Here is an 18,167-nt window from a genome sequence, read left to right as displayed (position 1 = left end):
AGGCCAATATGTTATTTTAATGATGATGATGTTGAAAACCATTCTGTTCTGGAACTTCTTTAGAATTGATTGGCAGGACCCATCTTGATTTTTTTAAGGGTAAAGTACATTTTAAGAAGTAGTGGCATGTATTAGATGAGTAATCATGTTGGGTCATTCTAGATGGAAACTTTGAAATAGTTACATTTAATACGTGTTTAAATACTGAGGCAAAGACCTGGGCCCTCATTCTGACTCTGCCATCTGTTTGATTTGGAATGTTAGAAGTTTTACTTAAGCACTTTAAGCCTTACTTTCTTTTCTGTAAAATGGAAATCATACTTGTGAAACTTTCTGATGATTGACAGAATAAACAGAGTCATCTCTGTCACTTATAAAACTTTAAGTCTTTTGTGTGTCAGTTTGTACTGAGCAACATCAGCATGGAATCCTGGAGTCTTGGAATTCTAGCACTCCAAGAGATAATCCAGTCAAACAGTACCATATTACAGATGAAGAAACTGAGAGCCATAATTGTAGAGGAAGTACCTAGAATGTCAGGGTGACTACTTTGAAAGAAAATGCTTATTTGTCATTTATATTTAGGGTTCTTTTCTTTTAAAAAAAATCCTCCTTTTACTGAAGTCACACTGATACACTATGAAATTAAATGGAGTTTTTAATAAATGGGACAGCAGTCCTCTTGGGGTTATAGATCAGAATCACATTGTTTATTCTGTTCAGCCCAGAGGAGGAGTGGAAATGTCCAAAGTAGCTGGCGGAATCTGTAAACCTTTTCCCAGAAAGGAAACGCTTTTGCTAGACCTTCTGTATTCTCTGGAGCTTCTTAGTAAACAAAGCGTGTGGTTATTCTTACATCTGCTTCTGGGCTCCTCCAGCCTTTCAGCACAGGTAAGCGAAGAGTGAGGCCATGCGGAGGCCTAAGGCACAGGCTGTACAGGAGAACTGTACAAAGGGGTTGTCGGGGGCAGGGGTGGCGGGCAGGAAGGAAGACTGGAAATGATGTAAGATGAGGAGGGAGAAGAAGATAGGATGGTATGAGACAAGAAGGAAGTTTCATCCTTGCAGAGTAGAGGAGGGCACCATGATCTATCCTGGCCTGTCTACCTGGGAACATTTTCACGCCACCCGTGAGACTTTTCTGCCAACAGGGAAACCCTCATGAACAGGATCCCCTTGTGGCTACTCAGTACAGTATTTTCATAGCCCCTGCTGTTAGAAAGGTCTTACTTATTAGTGTCTGTATGCCACCTTTGAAATCACTTGCTTCATTATCACACACACACACACACACAAAGCTGGAAAACCCATTTGTTTTGCACACTTTCTATTTTCAAGTTTGTGTGTGTGTGTGTGTGTGTGTGTGTGTGTAATACAGGGCATAAAGATTTCAAAAGGGTGGGTCAATTCTTTGTTGACTAAATTATAGGAAGAAAGTGCAATTATCCAATAGAATCCAGAAATGTATATAGCTAATTTTATGCCTGCATGTATCTAACCCAGCCATAGTAATTGTAATCACTCTTTGTTTTGCTTTTTTTTTTTTTTTTCATTCCAGGGGAAATAGGTTAGATGGGACCTGAATACATCATTATAAAGTATGCACATATAAATTGAACTTTCCTAAATCTAGGTCACTTGGGTAAGAAGGCTCTTTTGATGAAACCACGTTGACAATTAGATTCACAGAGCACTTCAATGTTAAATGATATTCTTCCCATATTGTGTGTCATAAGGTGGTATAAACAATACACCAACGTTAAGAAATGGAAAATTGCATTCACAGTAATAGTGAAGCTTCATGGTGCATGCTTTTACATTTTAATATGCTGTGTTCTTTCTGCCATGTTAATATTTTAAGTAATATAATTTCCTTTTCATGTAGTTTAATGTTCATCTTTTCCTTTTTTTCTCTTTACCCTTCTGGCATAGCTTTCTGTAATATTATATCTTATGCCAGGAGAAATTCCTGAAAAATAGAAAGTATAAAGTCAAATAATCCACAGGAAAATGGCAAAAACAACAACAAAAATGGATTTAATCTCCAGTCAAAATGTTATCTTGTATACTTTACAGACTCAATCTGTGTCCCAGGCTTTGATCCAAGCCTCAACATGATGACTGGAATCACCCCCATTAACCCAATGATACCAGGCCTTGGACTGGTACCTCCCCCACCACCAACAGAAGTGGCTGTTGTCAAAGAAATAATCCACTGCAAAAGCTGTACTCTTTTTCCTCAAAATCCAAGTAAGTAACACCTATGAGAAATATTTGCTCATTTTAAATGTTTTTCTTTTTAAATTTTAAAATGGCATTGCAGTCATTTTCAGATGTGACTCACACGTAAATGCACAGAGTGGGGATCCGTTCTACAGAAGGCCTTTTGTCTCTAGATTAGAATAAATATCCAGGGATGTGGCCACGTGTCTGTCCAGAAGCTGAATCCACACTATAAAGCCAGTATGTGGGATTTAGGGATGTGTATCCAGCGTTAAGACTTTTTGCATGCAGTGAAGCCTAGTGTTTGCCGGAGAACACAGTGTGAAATATGTGAGCACTTCCATCCATCTTCACAAATGTGGGTGAAAAACTCTGAAATATGTTTTGCTAGATGGAAAATTGAATTAATTTGACAGTTAGCAATTTAGGGGCTGGGGAGAGGGGAGCCTGCATCTCAGAGTTTCTGGCCAAATTGTATTTGCTTGAAGGAAACATACATTTGATGAAGTAAATGGGCCAGAATTTTATTTTTTTAATTTTGCCCCAGATACTAAGTTTATGGGCTAAAAGAGCTAGGACTTTTTTTTTTTTTTGTCATTCATATTAATCAGTGTTGCCTTTTTTAAGTGGACTTTTCAGGAGATTGCTTTAGTAATCTACATATAAACTAGGTAAAATATTGTGAGAGTGTACATTGTATCTTTTTATACAGCCTTCCCAAAATTTAATAGTTTGCTCATTTAAATGTGAATAATAACAAAGTGGTTTTTTTCAGGCCCGGTGTTTCACAGCCAAGTAAGTATTGTGCGTGCTTTTGTAGGTTATGCTTCCTGTATTCTGTTTTGCCGCTCCTTTATCTGGAAACAAGACAAAGCAGATAACACGCTGAGGTTTTTCATCATGTTGTCATTTCGTCATGTTTTGTACTTTGGGAAGTTTTTTCCCTCCCTTTTCTGGGCTTCTGTAGTATAAAGGAGAAATGAAATTATGCAAACATTTGCTTTATCTTTGTTCATGGACAAGCATATAGCCACTCTGTGTAGCAATGAACACAGAAAGTAAAGGTTGGGAGCGGGAGGGGAGAGGAACTTAGAAACAAGACAGCCTGGGATCAATGTAAGTTGGCATAGAAATTTACAATCACTCAGTCTGGAGAAAGTTACTCTGCAAGCTTTAGTTTTGCCGGGAGAACCAGAGAAAGCAAATAAATGAAAGATAAAACTTTCTGTTTTGTTGTGATTATTAGATCTTCCACCTCCTTCCACAAGAGAACGACCTCCTGGGTGTAAGACCGTGTTTGTCGGAGGATTACCAGAAAATGCTACTGAGGAAATTATTCAAGAAGTCTTTGAACAGTGCGGTGATATTACAGCAATTCGGAAAAGCAAGAAGAATTTTTGTCACATTCGCTTTGCAGAGGAATTCATGGTTGATAAAGCCATTTACCTTTCTGGTACTTTGCATTACATAAGGAGTTTTCTAGGCATTTTGTTATGTTTTGTGATGTTAATATGAGCTTATTCCCTTTGGCCTTAATGCAAAATAAAGTCTTCATAGTTTGGGGCTGGAAAAGGAGGAATTCTGCCTTCTTCCTTGGCTGCCAGAATCTCTGCACTAAGCCTGTGAAGGTACTTCACTGCAGGAGCAATTTCCCACCATCCAGTCTTTAGGAATTCCATCGAGTTTCTAATTAATGTTCTCAAGTGCTTATTAGATGAGAAGCAATATTATGAGTACTAAGGACCATTATTCTTACTGGATGTAATCCTCAGGAGGAGTAAAGTACTCTCTCAGAGTAATTTCAGGTTTTTGGAAGTGGATTCACTTTCTGGACACCAAGGTACCAAAGCAAGGTCAGTTCCTTGCAGGAAAGTAGCTTAGGGGCCCTAGGAGAAGGCCCAGTATCATTGCCTCATTGGTGGTTCATTAAGCCTTGTCCTCTGGTGTCAATTTTTATAGGCGATTTTTACAGATACTGAGATTAGGCCTAGTGCTGCCTTCCCATCTGCGGGTATTGGGCCAAGTGAATGGAGTCTGTCCACAAGGCCTTTGCCAAACCCAAGAATTAGGGGCTGGCTTTGGAAGGACACATTCTCAGACTGAACTCACTGCCCTTCCCTCACACTCCCCACCTCCATTTTTCAGTCTGTCCCTCTGCATTTCACCTCCCTATTCCTGAGGCAAAGCTGATGGGGGAATGTGGGAAAACAGTAGCGGATGAGGGTGGGGAGGGGCAGGGGGACCTATCTGAGCATTCCTGCCAGGTTTTACTTAATTTCTGCAGTCCACCTCTATTGCCACGAAATTCTGTGCAAACTCCAGAAGACTTGAGGTTATTCCAATACTGCAGAGACTTTCCTAAGGTAGACAGTGATATGGAGAACTTTAAAACCCCTTATTTCAGTAAAACCTTACAAAGTAGAAAATAAAAACTAAAAGCAATACAAAATGGAGAAGGAAGACAAAGCCTAGAATAAAGACATTTCATAACACACAATCCGCTGTTAGACAACGGGGGTTCTGGTGAGTTTGTGGCACTGGGTTTCATGGCCTAGAGCCTGCCTCCATTTTCTCATCTATAAAATAAAGATAGTAACAGCATGACCTTGTAGGACTGTGAGAAGGAATAAATCAAATAATGGATATTAAGTGCTTAGCAGGGCACCTGCAACATAGAAACCATTCAGGAAATGGTTGTTTTTAACACAAATATCCTGATCATGATAAAGAAGGACTGATTTTTCTATCTCAAGAACCCTGTCCTGGGGACCTGGCTTCTAATCACAGCTGTACCAAGAAAACTGCAATCATCCCTCGGTACACTCGGAGGATTGGTTCCAGGACCCCCCGCCCCCGCCCCATGTATATCCTGCAGAACCCTCATGTATATGAAAAGTCAGCCCTCCATATATGTGGGTTTCACATCCCTCGAATGCTGTGTTTTGGATACACATTTGGTTGGAAAAAAATCCACCTATAAGTGGACCTGCACAGATTAAACCCATGCTCACAGGTCAACTGTATTCTTTACCCTACTTGATTAAATGAGAAGGTTAGAGTAAATCAAAGGCCCTTTTCAACACTAATACAACACAATGTTCACACCCAATCAGAAGCCTCATAAGACACTGACAAAGATGAACAGTCCCAAATTTAGGCATATGAAAGGTGCTCCTTGATTATACCTTGATCCTGTGATTTTCCAGCCTGGGTGCTGGTCCCGCTTCTCTCAGCAAGTCTCTGATTGCTCCTTGGTCTGCCCCATTACTGTAGGAGGAGAAGACAGCTAGGCCTCACCTCCAGCCTCCCTACCTGGGTGCAGAGGAGCCTCCTAACTCTGCCTCCCTGCCCTTGAGAGGCTGCAGCGTCAGTCCCAGGAAGATCTGCAAGGCCAATTAACTGGAAAGGCAGGAAGGAAGTCAGGCGGCCCCTCCTGTTTGTGGGCTCCAGCAAGCCCAAGCCCAGCTGGAAGGCCTGTCTAATTTTAGGACCACATTCACTTTTGAAGGCCTAGCTAATTTTAGACTCAGCCTCATCAGGGTCTCTTTTAAGTCCTTAATGATGATGTTTCTGTGAAAGTGAGGGTGTTTCTGGAGCCAGAAATGTTTGAAAACTGCTTCTCTGGACATGAGCAGGGGAAAGGTGCTTGGCCAGTTGGGATAGCTGGCCAGTTTAAACAGTCCTGCCTGCTCAGCTGTTATGCGTGTATCACTGTGGCCTGCTGACTTGTTAAGTTCCCATGGCCCACAACCAAGATACATTTTGCTTTTGCATTAATTCTGCACATCTGTGATTAGATGTTTTTGTTTTTGATTGGTATTGTTATGTCTTCCCATTTTTAGATAACACTTGAAAATCTAGCAGTGAGAAGGGTTCCATGGCATCACAGAAACCAGATGTGAAGTCAATATCTTATTTGTAACTTTTCAAAGGTGTGAAGTGGCATCCTGGGGAGGAACCAGCCTCTACAGAGATTTTCAGCTGAGTTTTATCCCCAAGTGCTAAAATAATCCATTGAAATCTACCATGAGATCTTGAACATCAGCACAGTGCAGCCTAGCATTTTACAGTTGTATCTCATTTGCAAAGCCCCCATACTGGAAAAGTGCTTATGTTGCTCTCTCCTCTGGCAGCCCCCAGCAGCTGTGTCTCTGCTGGGACCTGGATTTATATTCTGAAAATCTGAGTACCCTAAACTGAAAAGCAACCTCAAAGTCAACTCTTCTTCATTTGAAGTTAGGCCGGCTGACTGGTTTCAGTTCTGTTAGTGTTGATCTCTCAGATCAAATTTCTGCTCATAATCTTTATCTAAGTTGGGTAGCTCACAGTGAATCCCCCAAAGATTTCCAGGCCCATTTTTTTCTTTGTCTAGCTCTGGGCTCTTGCACGGGGCTGCTGTGGCCTTAAAATATTACATGAACAATTTATGTGGTGCTGCATACCAGATGAGGTGCTGCAGGGCTGTGAGGAAGGCAGCGGCGAGGCCTCTTGATCGAAGGTAAAATATTCTCCTGCGCGCCCCAGAGGATAAGTGGAAATAAAACAGCATTGCAAAATTGCCTTGGTAATTGTGGCTTTTGCAGCTGCTGAGAGAGAATTGAGCAGCAGCATTTTCTGGGGGAATGTAGCAATAACCTGTGAGTGAGGTTTCTGGAATTCACTTTGTAGATCTTTTTAAATATCATAGATGCTCTTTATTTACTCATATTTCACCTATACAGTAGAATTATAGTAAACTGAAAATATAATAAAACCAAGGCCATAAAAAGGTAGAGAAAAAAAATGCTTCATGCCAAATTTGTTTCTGAGCTTCCTAGAAGCCAGGGAGAAGAAGGAATGATCATGATAAGACCCTAGTTCCTGAGATCATCTTCTCTTGGGGATACTGGTTTGGAAGATGGGTAAGCAGCCCTCTGAGACAGCTCTCCAAGGTGTGTTTATCCCCAAACCTGTAATAGGCCTAACTTTACAGAGCTTCAAGATTGCTGGGGAAAAGGATATTTGTTTCCCACTTCCTATGGGAAATGTATCCATAGTGACAGCCAAGAAATAAGTGAGCATTTGCCTAAGTGTGCCTTGAAGGTCTGGACCAAAAACATGTGGCCATTGTTACATTATGGTGTGACCAGAGTTTCCATTGGTTTCAGGTTATAGGATGCGATTAGGGTCTAGCACCGACAAAAAGGATTCAGGCCGCCTTCATGTGGACTTTGCCCAGGCCAGGGATGACTTCTATGAGTGGGAATGCAAGCAGAGGATGCGTGCCCGGGAGGAGCGGCACCGGCGCAAGCTGGAGGAGGACCGGCTCAGGCCCCCATCCCCGCCTGCCATAATGCACTACTCGGAGCACGAAGCCGCTCTGCTGGCTGAAAAGCTGAAAGGTATGGGCCACCCACGCTGGCTTTTCTTCCTCCACAGGGATCCCCAGACACGGAACCCTGTGCGTTTCTCCTGCCTCCACCATTGTCCCTTCAGCACAATGTCTGCTATGCCTTAAGAAGGCTGTAAGAGTCTCGTGTAAGCACAGACTCTTTACAGAGCTGGGGTGGGATTAGCTGGGGGGTCCCCTGGAAGCTGCAGACACCTGGGCTTCATCTTCTGCCTGGGACAGACCCCTGCCCCTTTCCAGAATGCTCACCCATGTTCTCCATAAAAGTGTATGTACAGTCACTCAACAAAACTCACTGAATAAGGGGACAGAAAGGTCCCCAAAGCAGGCTATTATCTTCTGACCCAGTGTTTAATGAGCCAGCAAGTATTTGTGCCATTGGTGGGGCATTCTTAGTGTTCCTCCAGCTCTATAGAGTGTGCATGTTTACCAGACTCCTAAAGCCTTCTTCAGGCAAAACAGCAGACATGGTACTAGGGTCCGTCGAGGATAGAAAAGAAACATAGAATGGGATCCGTGTCTTCAGAGATGCAGTGGAAGGGACACATGCAACATTTACAGGATGACTAGCAAGAGAAGAGAGTATGTTTTATTTCTTCTAATGTTTTCTGAGGCACTCCCTGGTGTTTTATGCTGTGGGAAATAAAGACATATGAAGGCTCTAGTACCTGCCCCCGCGAACTACAGTGATGCCAGATTTTGAAGTTAGGATGACATGTGGATTCAGTTCTATTACTGACCAAAGTTGTGTGAGCTGAGCAACATATGGGCATTTTACAGGCAAATGATGGTCAGACCCTCCTGAGGTCACTGAGCACTGTCAGGATTTGATGAGAGAATGTAAGTCATAGTTGCTGGCCACATGTAGATGTCTACAGATAAACAATTAACTGTAATACCAAGTCAATGGCATGATTGTCAACCAAGGTAAATGCAATATGCTTTGGGGACTCAGGGGCCAGTGCAAATAATGTTGATGAAAGTGTCAAGAAAGTCTTTATAGAGGAGGCATAATTTGAAATTTGCAGAATAAATAAGATTTTTTTCCCCAGGATAAAGAGAGGCATAAAGGCATTCTAGTTAGAGGCTGGAGACCTAAGAATAAAAACCCACAGAAGCAGAAAGGAATTCAGCATGGAAGCTGCCTTTCTAGAGTGAGGTAAAGCTGGAATGGCAGTCTGGGCCAGATGGCAGAGCCCTGAAGGCTATTGCTGGATTTGGGTTTTATTCCATAAACAGTGGAGAAGCCATTAACAGATTTCTGATGAGAAGAGGGATGTGATTGATCCTTCAAGTGTTTTAGAACATAGCTGGTGTATTGCTGGCAGTGTATAAAGTGGATTGGATGTTTTCACTAAAAAAAATGCATGAAAAGCTGCCTAACACCTATTTTAGGAAGATAGGAAGTTGACATTCTATGCTTTAAAAAAAAAAAAAAAGGTGGCAGCGGGGGTGCTGTGCTTCCAATCTTCATCCCCCATCCAGGGCTTGAGAATCCTTAATCAACTGCAGCTGCCACTGAAATAACCGCACCGTAACCAAGGAATGCTTCTTGCTGATGCTCTTGTGGTGTGTCTGCTGCTTTGAGAAACCATGTCTTACTGATGTAAATACATAGGCCATGGCTGTGCCTTTAATAAAGGGCATATGCAGTGCAGATACAGATATCATCTCACTTTTCCCTCCAGCCTAGAAACCACAAGGAGTGGCCAAAATGAGATACAGCAGCAATGTTCTCAACAAGGAGTATTCACTGGAACAATAATTTTTCTTTAATATCCAATGTATTGTGGTATCAGATTATGATCTACACAGACTAACTGTATTCAGTTTGTCCACACCTAGAAGTGACAAAAACTGCACCTTGATCTGTGACCTCCTGGAGGAATTTCATAAAAGTGTATCATCTAGTTATGTTGTTTTTAAGAACCCAGTACAGAAGTGTCTCCGCACGTATGAAGTATGTGGCATTTGCCGCTCCTTTGAGAGGATAACAGATTGGGTTGTCAATTTGGTAAAGTAATTTGCAAGCCTTGCCATTTCAAAAGTATATATTTATATAGATGAGTATAATTTGCAGAATTCAGAAGCTGTACCTTTGCCAAGTACTGTGTGATCCCTTGAGGAAAGAACAGATTGGAAATTTTAATAGATGGCTGTTACAGTAGAATGAACTAGCTGGGGATACATCTTAGGCAAGAGTCAGGTAATATCAAGCTTGACAATTTCAACCCAAGCATAGAGTTTGGAATATAAACAGCATTTAATTGCTTAGGAAATTGGCTGCCTTAGAGAGGAAATCCACTCCATGCTCCTTATAATGTTGCAAAGCCAGACAGGAGGAGCTGAGGACACTGTTTCCCTGAAGATGATTTCATTGATGTGGGGACATAAAATACAGTCAATACCTAAGATAAAGAAATCTGTGTCAGAAAGGAAATGGAAATGCAATCTGAAAATACCTAATTGGATTTGATTTTTTTCCTCCCCTGAGAAATCTTACTTAGATTTATTACAGATACTTTTCCTCTATTTTATATCATACTTGTTTATTCTTACAATTTTCTCTTTGAAAATCAGCTTTATTTAGCAAAATCTGTACAAACCAAGTCTTTCTTATGACCCACAAGGCCCTCTCCATGTCCTGTCCAATGCTAAAACTGTGCACATAGTAACTAAATAAATAAATAAATAAATAAAAATAATTCTTTTCTCTCTTCTTCTGCTATTTGGATCTATGAGCACGTTGAATTTCTGGCCAGTGGTTCTACTGGGCATGACCAGATGTACGTGGAAATGATGTGATGTGTGCTCAGCCATCCTTCCAATCACTCAAGAAGTATTCGTTAATCAGCATTTTACCATATGCCTGGCGCTGTCCTAGCCAGTGGTGGAAAGGACAACGGTGAACAAACCCCTGCCTCAAAGAGTTTAGGTGTCTTGAGTGACACAGGCAATAACAAATCACCTTGCGTTTGCCACTTATAATAGTGCACTATTATAATAAATATAATAATCCTCCTGTTATATGTGGGAAGTGCACAGTGCTGTCACAGGGGAGATAGCCAGCCCGGATGGGCAGTGCTGGAGTGAGAGAGGGAGGATCTTCTGGGACCAGGTTATCCCATTCACTGGCTACTTGACCTTCTGAAACCAGAGGTAACACTGTGTTGTATTTGTGTAGTGTCTGAGACATGGAGTCACCCAGTGCCTGTTACATTAATACAAATTCTAAAAAAGAAAATTAGTAAGCATCCTGCTGGTTAAACAGACATTGTTCCGAGACAATTCAGCTTAATGAAGACCGACTGGGAAGTAACTGCTCAGAAACCCAAAGTTTACAGCATGGCTTTGAGAAAGTGAGAAGGAGCTCAATAACACCATAATTACACTTTATTGGAAACAGTGGCACCAGGCAGATGAGATAATGAATTTCAGTGTGTCTAACACAGACCATCCACCCCTGGAGGAACCCTGTGTTTGGACTGTGGAAGGAAGAGATTGATTAGACAGTGAGGAAGGATTATATTCTAATTCACTGGGATTTCTCTTGGCAAGAGCATTTAAAAGTTTTTGTGTACTTTGTACCCCCTTAGAAAGCTTCACATAATCTTTCATTTTGTGATGAAATGAAGAGTTTCTCTCTGAATCAGGTGACGTCCTGACAAAGCCTTGCAGGCAGGGCCTTTGGGATTTCCTGATGTGTCAACAAGAATACCATCCTCCTGGGATCAACATTCATAATTTCCAGAGCACTGGACTCTGATTTGCATATAGAATAGCCCCATGTCAGCCTGCCAGAGGGAGGAAGGGGCAGATGTGGTACCAGCATTTTGCTGAGATGGTTGTCAGTATTTATGGTTCCATGAAAGTAAAAATCAATAATGTTATGAGCCAAGTGGATGTCCCATTAGCTAAAAGCCAGGCTTCCTTCATAGAGTAAGGGAAATATGAAACATAGGAGCCTGTTTGCAAATTATTTCCTTATGTGTTATTGACCTTCATAGAGGCAAGATAGGCCATTTTATTTAGAAATATTTTGCTTGACCCTAAAGCAGGAATAATCAGTGCATTTTCATATTGCCCCCTTAATTTTCTCATTTTTACAGCTACTAGATAGTTAAGGAGATTGCATGTGTGTTTTGGGGGTAGAAGGGAACATTAACTCTTTGTTTAGCCTTTTATACTGTCTGTGATCTGGTTAGTTGATGCGGGGTTAATTGAGCAGCCAGGAAAAGGAGACTTCTTTAGGGACATGTACAGAAATTTGGGGATTGTGATAGCAGCAATGCTTTGACCATACTGAAATTCCAAATCTACTTAGATGACTCTGTGACTGTACACTGTGAGCAATTTCCAGCTATCTTTGGAGCCAGAAATCAGTGATAACTACAGACATACCTTTCCTTGTGTGTGTATGTGTGTACACATGTGTGTGTACCTCCATTTCTTTGGAAAGAAAAGCATTTTAGAATGCCTTCCTTGTTTTCCCTCGTTCCGTTCAAACATAAAATCCCTGTCTCCTCATTGTTCCTTTATAGACCCAGCTGTAAATAAGGATACTATAGCCCACCTAAGTTTCGTATTCAGTGCTCCCGGCTTGGCTCTTATCCCATCTATTGTTCTGAAATTCAGGGCTGCTTCTCCCTGTGCACACAAAGCGGGAGGAAAAAAACACTTACCAGCCGGGCGTGGTGGCTCACGCCTGTAATCCCAGCCCTTTGGGAGGCTGAGGTGGGTGGATCACCTGAGGTCAGGAGTTCGAGACCAGCCTGACCAACATGGAGAAACCCCATCTCTACTAAAAATACAAAATTAGCCGGGCCTGGTGGCGCATGCCCGTAATCCCAGCTACTCAGGAGGCTGAGGCAGGAGAATCACTTGAACCCAGGAGGTGGAGGTTGCAGTGAGCCGAGATCACGCCATTGCACTCCAGCCTGGGCAACAAGAGCAAAACTCCATCTCAAAAACAAAAACAAAAAACACTTACCAATTTGGTTTATTTTCCCCATCATTACCTATGTATCAGTTTAATTAAAATTCACCAGGTACCCATCGCTTTGTGCCATGCCCTGGACTTTCAGATATGACTGTAGCATGGGCCCTGTCTTTTGTTAAAGAATACTGTGGCGGTGAAATCATGACTGTCTTACAAATATAAAATGAACATGTGCCAATGATTTTATTTAACTCACTAATTAATGAGGAGACCAAGAAAATGTTAAAACTGTTTCGAAGGAGAATTCGCTTTATAAAGATTTACATTTTCTACTGAACAAAAATTAATTTGCATTGTTACAGAGACGAATTATTTGTATTGTTATCAGTTTGCCACGATTTATGTTCTACTCCTACAAAGTTGTAAAATAGCCTAGTCAGAGATTAGCCAAAGAATTAAAGTTTCCCACCCCCTGTAGAATTAGGTAATTCATGCCCAGCATTCCATAGAAAGGGTCTATAGTAATCTCTATGCCCATTTCCAAGTCTTGAACCCTTTTTTTTTCCTGGATAGAAGTGACAGCTGTGGGGACAGGGATTTAATTGGTCGTGGGGACAGGGATAGCGACTCACAAAGCTCTTAAGAATCACATCTATTCCTTTTGAAAGTCTCTAGTATCTCAGCTGCTACTTTCCACTTCAGGATTTCATTATCTCTTACTTTGGTCAGCTCCTAACCAGTTTACCTGGCCTTCACTGAGTCCTTTCTTCAGTGCTTCTCAAACCTCCATGTACGTACAAATCACCTGGAGTAAAATGCAGATTCCAATTCTGGAGGTGTGAGAAAGGCTGAGTCTGTGTTTTTAACAAGCTCGCAAAGGCTGCTCCTGCACCTGGTCTTTGAATATAGCAAAGAGTTCTCCTATATGCAGTTTTGTAATGCCTACTATGTGCCAAGTACTCAATAAATGTGGAAGAGAGGGAGAGGGAAGGGGGTTAACAAAGTCTGAAATAACCAGAAATGAAATGAGATGGTCGTGGATTCCAGTGGTGACATCTGATAGTATCATTATAATATTATTTACTCCTCACAAAGCTAAAGAGCAATTACGTTCCCAGAATTAAAAATGCTTTCAAAAACATTTTTAAGTTATTTGATAAACTGTTTAGTGCCTCACTGCAGAGGGCCTTGCTTCTGTGGGATTATCTGACATCACTCTTAACTTTCATTGCCAGTGATAATGACTTCTGAAGCCTGAAGTATAACGGGATCATTCAGCTTAATTGTCGTGAGAACATCTGTCTCTCGTAGATAATGGCATATGTGAAAATACTCTTTGACATGAAATTTAAGTGTTTATTATCAACTATGATGTTTCCTAACTTTTAACCATTACATTTGTATCTTTCCAGTATTAATTGCTACAAATCTATTAGGAATACAGTAGTCTCCCCTTACCCTTGGGGGATACATTCCAAGATCCGCAGTGGATGCCTGAAACCATGGATAGTACTGAACACTATATATACTATGCACAAGCTTCTTTTTACTTCTTCACAATTTCATAGATAAATTGTTCTTATCCTAGATTTTAGCAACCTCAGCATACAATTTTTTTCTTTCTTTATTGTGAAGAACTTTTACCTTTTCACTTGAAGGAAGCACTTTGTGGCTTTTCTTTGGCATTTCCAAATTGCCAGCATCACTACTCTTGCATTTTGGGGCTATTATTAAGCCAAACAAGGGTTACTTGAACACAAACACTGCTGTACCGTTACAGTGGATCTGATAACCCAGGTGGCTACCAAGTGATTCACAGGGAGGTAGTGTAGACAACGTGGATACCCTGGACAAAGGGATGATTCATATCCCGGTCAGGTCAGAGTGAGACAGCGTGACATTTCATTATGCTATTCAGAACAGCGTGCAATTTAAAATGTATGAATTGCTTGTATCTGCAATTTTCCATTTACTATTTTCGGTCTGCAGTTGACCACAGTTAACTGAGACCTAGGGTAACTGAAACCCCAGAAGGTGAAACTGTGGATAAGGAGGAACTACTGTAGAATGCAATAAAATATAAAATACAAAGGGAAAAACTCAGAGTAACCAGAAGACAGAAATATGTCTAGAAATATGTCTTTGGAAATTTTATTCTCATATTAGCCCCTCAAAACTGGAGACAGATCTGTAAACCAACAATTACCATACAGTGCGACTAATGCTTTAATAGCAGGATATGCGGGGAATTGTGGAAACATAGCAAAGAGACACCTAATTCATCCTAGAGTTGCAGAAGAGATTTCTTTATTAAAGGGCACTTACGCTGAATCTTAAGGGAAGAATAACAGCTGACCAGGGGGACCAGGAGTGGGAGAGACCCAAGGATAAGTGCACAGCATGAGCAGATGCAGGGAGGCACGCCGTGCTGTTTAACAAAGAGGGCTCTGGCAAAGGAAGCGGGGACGGACGGATGGAAGGGAAAAAGGCAAGACCCGTGAATGGACCTGTCCATTAACTCAGGTGCATTAACATTGTGAGGACCTGATTAGAAAATGGTGGGTAATTTCTAATGAGCAAATGATTTATATTCACTCCATCATATACCAATCGTTCTCAATTCTTATGGTGGAAAAAGCACATCTGCACATTCTAGCTTCTAAACTGCATCCAGTTCAGAGTTATGCCTGAGCATGTTCACAGAAAGTATTTGGAATTTTTATAAGTGCATGTTTGATGTGATTTTTACAAGCAGTGTTAATTTCTTTGCACATGAATAGCTTTAATAATGCTGCAATCTAAATCCTGTTTAAATTAGTTTATATTGTTTTCTGCTTTCTCAGTGATCTTTCCACTGAATACAAAATTGAATTTACAGTTGAGTATTGAAAATGACCGCTCCCAATATCCTCCTGTAGCCATCCAGAGGGAGTTACTGGCTTAGTCTTAATTAATATAAATTAAAGTCACTTCTTACATGGCAACAAATATTGACTGGAGTTATCAAGCATGCCTTAACTAATGTTTTTTTAATTTAATTTGAATGTCAGTACATCAATCATATATCGGCCTGTCAGTTTCAGAAAGTTCAGAAATGAAGATGAAATTGGGAGTCTTTGAAACTATATTCCTCTTTTAGGCTAATGGAATTCTGCCTCCTAGTACTTGTTAACATGTTAGAAAATCTCTTGGCTACTTACTTTTGAAATTGTGTATTTTCAGTGGCTTAATCCTAAGAATATTGTTTCCTCTTTCTGAAACTATAATCTGCTGGTGAACTTATTGTGCTCTAGGTCTAGGTGTGAAGGGCAATAAAATGTGGCTTTCAGAGTATTTGAGCAAACATGCATTTTTAATATTGAAGTGTTTTTTTTCCTGATAGTAAAGTTAGTCTATTTATGAACTAAGCGACCACGAGCAAGAGAAGGAAAAACTACCTGTATATGACAGAAAGAGGTGAACAGCATTACACTCTGTCCCTGCAAAGCTCATAACAAAAATGATAAGGATTTTTCTTTCTCTGTGTTATGTAGACATGAAACTCACAGCAAAGGGGAAAAATAGTACATGAAGTCAGTGTTCTCTTTTTCTGTTGTTATCTTTTCAGAGGAAAAAAAAAGATTTCTTCTAAGCATTAGGTTTATTTCTGCTGTCTGTTCTGAGGTCCATTCTCCTAACATATATTGGTGGGAAGAGAGGTAGAGAGTGTGGAGGGAGGCAAAATTTATTCTGCCAGTAACGGTTGCAGTGGGCCTCTCACAAACATAATGCTAAATTATGGGCCTCTCCATGGGCTGAACGTAATGTTAAGTTGTGTGACAGATTTTATCTTACACAAGCCGCTTCGGTCCATGAAATGAGATAAGAAACCATTGCAGCTGGAGTTCACTGAGGGTTGAACTTAGACTGAAATTCCAGAGTTAACAAAATGGTATAAGTGGCTACGATACTCAGTAAGTGTGTTCTGTGCCTATGGGTTGAGATTTTCAAGGAAACTTGAGTCTGTCATTCACAGGGTGTTTTATGTGCATTCCCAGGCCAGTTATCTCCTCTGGTTAAAGTGTGAGGGCAGGGGGGCAGGTTTGCTCAGAAAAAAAAGCTTTGATCCCCAAATCTAGAAGGCTGCTGTGCAGCAGGAGAGGACTTAGAATGGTGCCTGAGCATGGGTACATCCCTAAAAGCTGCTTTCTTTCCTGGGGAAGGCAGAGGTTTCCAGAGTTCAGCCGTAGGACCTTGAATTAGGTTCAGCCCCACCTTCATTCAGGACACACACCTCCTGGGCAAGCAGCAGCCATACTAAGGAAGCTGTACTCCTGGTCTGGGAGGAGGTCTCTGGGAGAAAAGATACTAAAGATGTTTGTAAATCACCCTATAAATTTACAAAGCACTCAACGGTGGGAAGGTTTCGTATGATGTGTAAAATACTAATAAGAACTCAATGATTGATTTTAAAATCTGGTGAGTGAAATGAAATCTTTTTCTCAAGCATGCGTCTCCCCCTGTCTATTCATGTGGAATGTATGTATGTTTATATGCAAACAACATAAGGATGTCTCCGATGCCCCTCCAGTGGAGGGGACAGTACCCGGCACACAGTAGGCACTCAGTATTTTTTAAACGAATGGGTAAGAATCTGAATCTTTCAATCTAATTTTGCTCCTGATTTTTAGAATTCAGAGTCTACCTAGTTTACTTGTAAAAATGTAGGGTATTTTTCCCTAAAGCACATTTTCTAGGGATTGCAGAACACAAACGAAAGGCTTCTCCCCTCAGGTTTGCCTGGAAAGTAGGCAATGAGCCTTCAGCAGTAGTCAGATTGGTTAATGTTGTAACAACTGACATACAACTTCCAGTTCTAATTAACTTAATCACCCACAAACTTTCTTTTTCTCCACCTCCAAGCCATACAACACGGGTTTGTTCCAGTAACCATCCCCAAATAGGCAAGTCTGTTTTCTTTGAAATAGACTTTATCACTTATTTTCAGGCGGAATTTCATTTCCCACTTCCTATCCCCCCCAACACCATGCACATACATTTCAAACCGGGTTCAGATGGGCTCTCCATAGCCATCTAAAGCAAACACGGAACACCTCAGGAAACATGTTCTCTTTTGTGGAGAACTAGGAAATATTCTATTTTTTCAGCCTAATTAAATATATGGTATTAGCCCTAAAATGGAATTAGTTTTGAACTACAGTAGAACAAGAATTGACTTATTCCTACTACCTGCCTTAGGGACAATACCGTACATTACAAACACTTTTAAAATAATCCAATCTTTCTTCCACATTTTAACACTAACTCAGCTGATTCTGTAAATGAGAAAACTGGTAACACTGTATAATATTTTTGATAAAGGAACAAAGAAATGAAGTAGAGGCCAAGTAGGTTAATAACAGTTTTTCAAGTCCATCTTAAGAAAGAGAAATCAAGGTTTGGTGGAAGAATGAGGCTGTACCTTATTCCTAAGAATGCCCAGAACAAATCTCCTACAGCTGAGCTCATGGAGTTGGTAGATGCGAGTGTGAACCTCCTGAGTGGTTCTATGGTGCCCTGAAGTTAGATGGGAAAAGAGAAGTTAAGTGATGATATGGCAGTCAGTCTCAGGAAAGC

At 40.9% G+C, this 18,167-nt stretch overlaps 1 protein-coding gene across 2 annotated transcripts in view; it reads left to right on the top strand.

Moving 5' to 3' along the window:
- ENOX1 (ecto-NOX disulfide-thiol exchanger 1) overlaps positions 1 to 18,167 on the top strand; it is a 573,843-nt gene that overhangs the window by 424,857 nt on the left and 130,819 nt on the right. For both annotated transcript variants that reach the window (XM_063697309.1, XM_063697308.1), the window contains exons 5-7: positions 2,077 to 2,250; positions 3,470 to 3,676; positions 7,371 to 7,604. In XM_063697309.1, the coding sequence (XP_063553379.1) occupies positions 2,077 to 2,250; positions 3,470 to 3,676; positions 7,371 to 7,604 (615 nt within the window). The remainder of the gene's footprint in view (positions 1 to 2,076; positions 2,251 to 3,469; positions 3,677 to 7,370; positions 7,605 to 18,167) is intronic.

This window comes from Gorilla gorilla, chromosome 14 (genome assembly GCF_029281585.2).
Source record: "Gorilla gorilla gorilla isolate KB3781 chromosome 14, NHGRI_mGorGor1-v2.1_pri, whole genome shotgun sequence".
NCBI lineage: Eukaryota > Metazoa > Chordata > Mammalia > Primates > Hominidae > Gorilla > Gorilla gorilla.
Note: the sequence above shows the minus strand (reverse complement) of the source record. Positions and strands in the feature narration are given on the sequence as shown.